Consider the following 2,897-nt stretch of genomic DNA (forward strand, 5'->3'; position numbering starts at 1 on the left):
TAGTTATTTTTTTATTTATATTTAATGCTTCATCCAAACGTCTAAAAATTCGATTTACGAGGAACCTTAAAAAATTTTGTAGTGAATTTAAACAATACCTACAGGATGGTTTTGATCTGAACTGATTTCAAGGAGGAAGTCCGACATATACATACTGAAAAATAGATGAGTAGATCATTTTTTGAGGAAATAGATGGGTCGATCGTGGAGGCAGCTCAGGCAGGCTTGAACAATATCATGCGAGCGATCGTGGGCGACTAAACGTGCCCCCTAGTTTGAAAACTCAGGGCTACCTGCGGAGAGGGTCTCACATGAACCGACATCGTACAGGTCAGAATCCATTTGCGATGATTTCGACAGCACATCTCGCACTCGCTACCAAAAATCAGTACAGTCACAGTATACACGCTCAGCGGTCACAAAAATAAAAATGATTCGAGTATTCATCCATCTTTTGTCTTACCTACAAAGTTTAGGTGCACCGCCGACAAATTCTCTAATCAAATGTTTCAATGTATTCAGTCTGCAGACACCATTCTGAATATTTCTTTGGGTGCGCAGTTGCAAGCTGCAAATTTGCAATGCTAGAACGGAAATCATCACAAGTACACAGCAACAAAAGAGGACCAGAGTCCACTGGCGATCAGATGATCGGCGGCGGCGGCGTCTCCCAAACGTCGAACACGTTCTCCTCGCTGTGCAGGGCGAAGAGCCGGTCGCCGCCGATGGAGAAGTCGCAGATGGCGCCGCCGTGGCTGCGCCGGAGCGTGGACGTCAGCACGTACTCGGGCCCGCTGAACACGGAGATGCTGTCGTTCATCGACGAGAAGAGCTGGCCGCCGTGCGTGGCGAGCTTCGGGTAGCAGCTCTCCTCGCCGGGCACCTTCCGGTTCATCAGCTTGCTCCGGGAGCTCCACCTCACGCCGCCGGAGCCGCTCCGGAGGTCGAGGAAGCCCAGGTCGTCGTACTGGTTGATCACGCAGACGGAGCGCTCGTCCTCCATGGCGATGGCGTGGAGCACGCGCTTGTCGTCGAGCGACGCGGCCACGCCGGCGTCGGACCAGGCCCAGACTACGTTCTTGGCCCGGAAGTCCAGCAGGCCGATGAAACAGTTGTCCGCCTTGGGGAACAGCGTGGCCACCATGAGCGCCCTGGTGGCGTCCAGCCACTGTAGCTTATCGGCGTCGCCCAGGTCGACGCCGGGGTGCTCGTAGAAGAAGTCGGCCTGCTCGCCGGTGACGCGGTCCCAGACGCCGATGCCGTACTCGTTGAGCCGGCCCTTGCAGCTGGCGAAGATCCTCGAGTCCTGGTCGAAGGCCAGCGCGCCGGCGGTGAAGGACTTGACCTGGCGGTCATGCGCGACGCGGAAGCGGTGGCGGAGGTCGCCGGAGGCCGCGGAGAAGGCGGCCATGCCGCCGTCGCACTTGCCGAGCCGCTCGCGGGCCGCGATCAGGAGCGTGGCGGCGTCGAGGTAGGCCGCGTCGTTGACCTGCGAGTGGTCGAGCGACACCGGGCGGCGCTCGTCCAGCATCCAGTTGTAGACGCGCACGGCGCCGCCGTGCGCGACGCAGCACCCGCCGTCGGGCGACGCGCGGATGGCCGTGCCGTCCCCGGGCGCGCGCCCGGGCACGGACGCGGCGAGGCGGAGGCGGTCGCCGTCGAACGCGCCCCACCGCGCGGCGCGCACGTGGTCGAGCAGGCCGTAGTAGAGCGCCTCGCGGTAGAGCAGCTTCTCCGGGAGGTGCGGGGGCACGTGGAGGCTGCCCGTGCGGAGCAGGTCCAGCAGCACCGCGAAGCAGGCCGGGTTGCGGTCGATGAAGTACTCGGCCACTCCGCCGCCCGGGGACGAGGAGGAGACGTTCCAGGAGGCGTCGAGTAGCGCGCCGAGCATGGAGTCCCGGCCGGCGTTGGCGAGCGTGGTGGTCGTCGTCTCGAACAGCTGCCCGCCCACATTGAACCGCACGCGCCCGCCGGCCGCCATCGTCGGCGGTCGCCAAAGAACCGATCTTTACTACACCATCTCGGCTTTGAGCAGCATCCAGCTCCCAATCCCGGGTCGATTCGGCGACGATTACCGGAGGAATCCGCGGCGAATCCGGTGGGGATCGAATTGTCGAGCTGCCGCCGCCGCCGCGCTGTATCGGGCGGTTGGGGAGACGGCGGATTGCGCCCAATTACTAGTACTACCCGCGTTTGTACGAGGTCGGGGCGTCTATATACGAGCGAGTATCAACGCGTTGGTTGGATTGGATGGCTGCCCCGGCTGGATTTATGGCGTAACGGCAGCGCGGAGGCGGAGGGGGGACGAGGGAGAGAGGCGACGGAGGACGGGAGAGATAGCGAGCGTCGAGCGAAGCAGGTAGCAAGCGAGGTGGTGGTGGGGCGGTGTCGCTTTGACGTGAAGACGGCGCTTGATTGGAAGGACAAGGCAACGTCAGAAAGTCCCTAGTCGCCACCAGCGCGGCGGCGGGGTCGGGGTTCGGATTTCTAGCTGTTTTCCCCCGACCCCCGTTTTGGCGGCTGGGGCCAGCAAAACGTGAGTGACAGAAATCTGTGTGCACCAAATTTTGCCTAGGGCCTTGTTTAGTTTCGAAAAAATTTCGGATTTCGCTGCTGCAGCATTTTCGTTTTTATTTGACAAATATTATCTAACCATGAACTAAGGAGTAGTATTAAAAGATTCGTCTCGCGATTTACAGATAAACTGTATAATTAGTTTTTATTTTCGTCTATATTTAATGCTTCATGCATATGCCGCAAGATTCGATGTGACGGAAAATCTTGAAAACTTTTTGGATTTACTCCGTACTAATTAAATGTAGTTTCTATCTACCGCCAACCAGGCACAATGCGACATGAGTCACGTGACGGTCTAGAAATTTCAGTGCATCAATTTT

General features: G+C 58.3%; 1 protein-coding gene across 1 annotated transcript; it reads right to left on the reverse strand.

Annotated features, from left to right (window-relative positions):
- Window positions 349-2,508, reverse strand: LOC8075893 (BTB/POZ domain-containing protein At2g24240). Its single transcript, XM_002448081.2, has one exon. It carries the CDS (start codon window positions 1,979-1,981, stop codon window positions 644-646), a length of 1,338 nt encoding a protein of 445 aa, XP_002448126.1. The 5' UTR covers window positions 1,982-2,508; the 3' UTR covers window positions 349-643.

The sequence above is a fragment of the Sorghum bicolor genome, chromosome 6 (genome assembly GCF_000003195.3).
Source record: "Sorghum bicolor cultivar BTx623 chromosome 6, Sorghum_bicolor_NCBIv3, whole genome shotgun sequence".
In the NCBI taxonomy this organism is placed as follows: Eukaryota; Viridiplantae; Streptophyta; class Magnoliopsida; order Poales; family Poaceae; genus Sorghum; species Sorghum bicolor.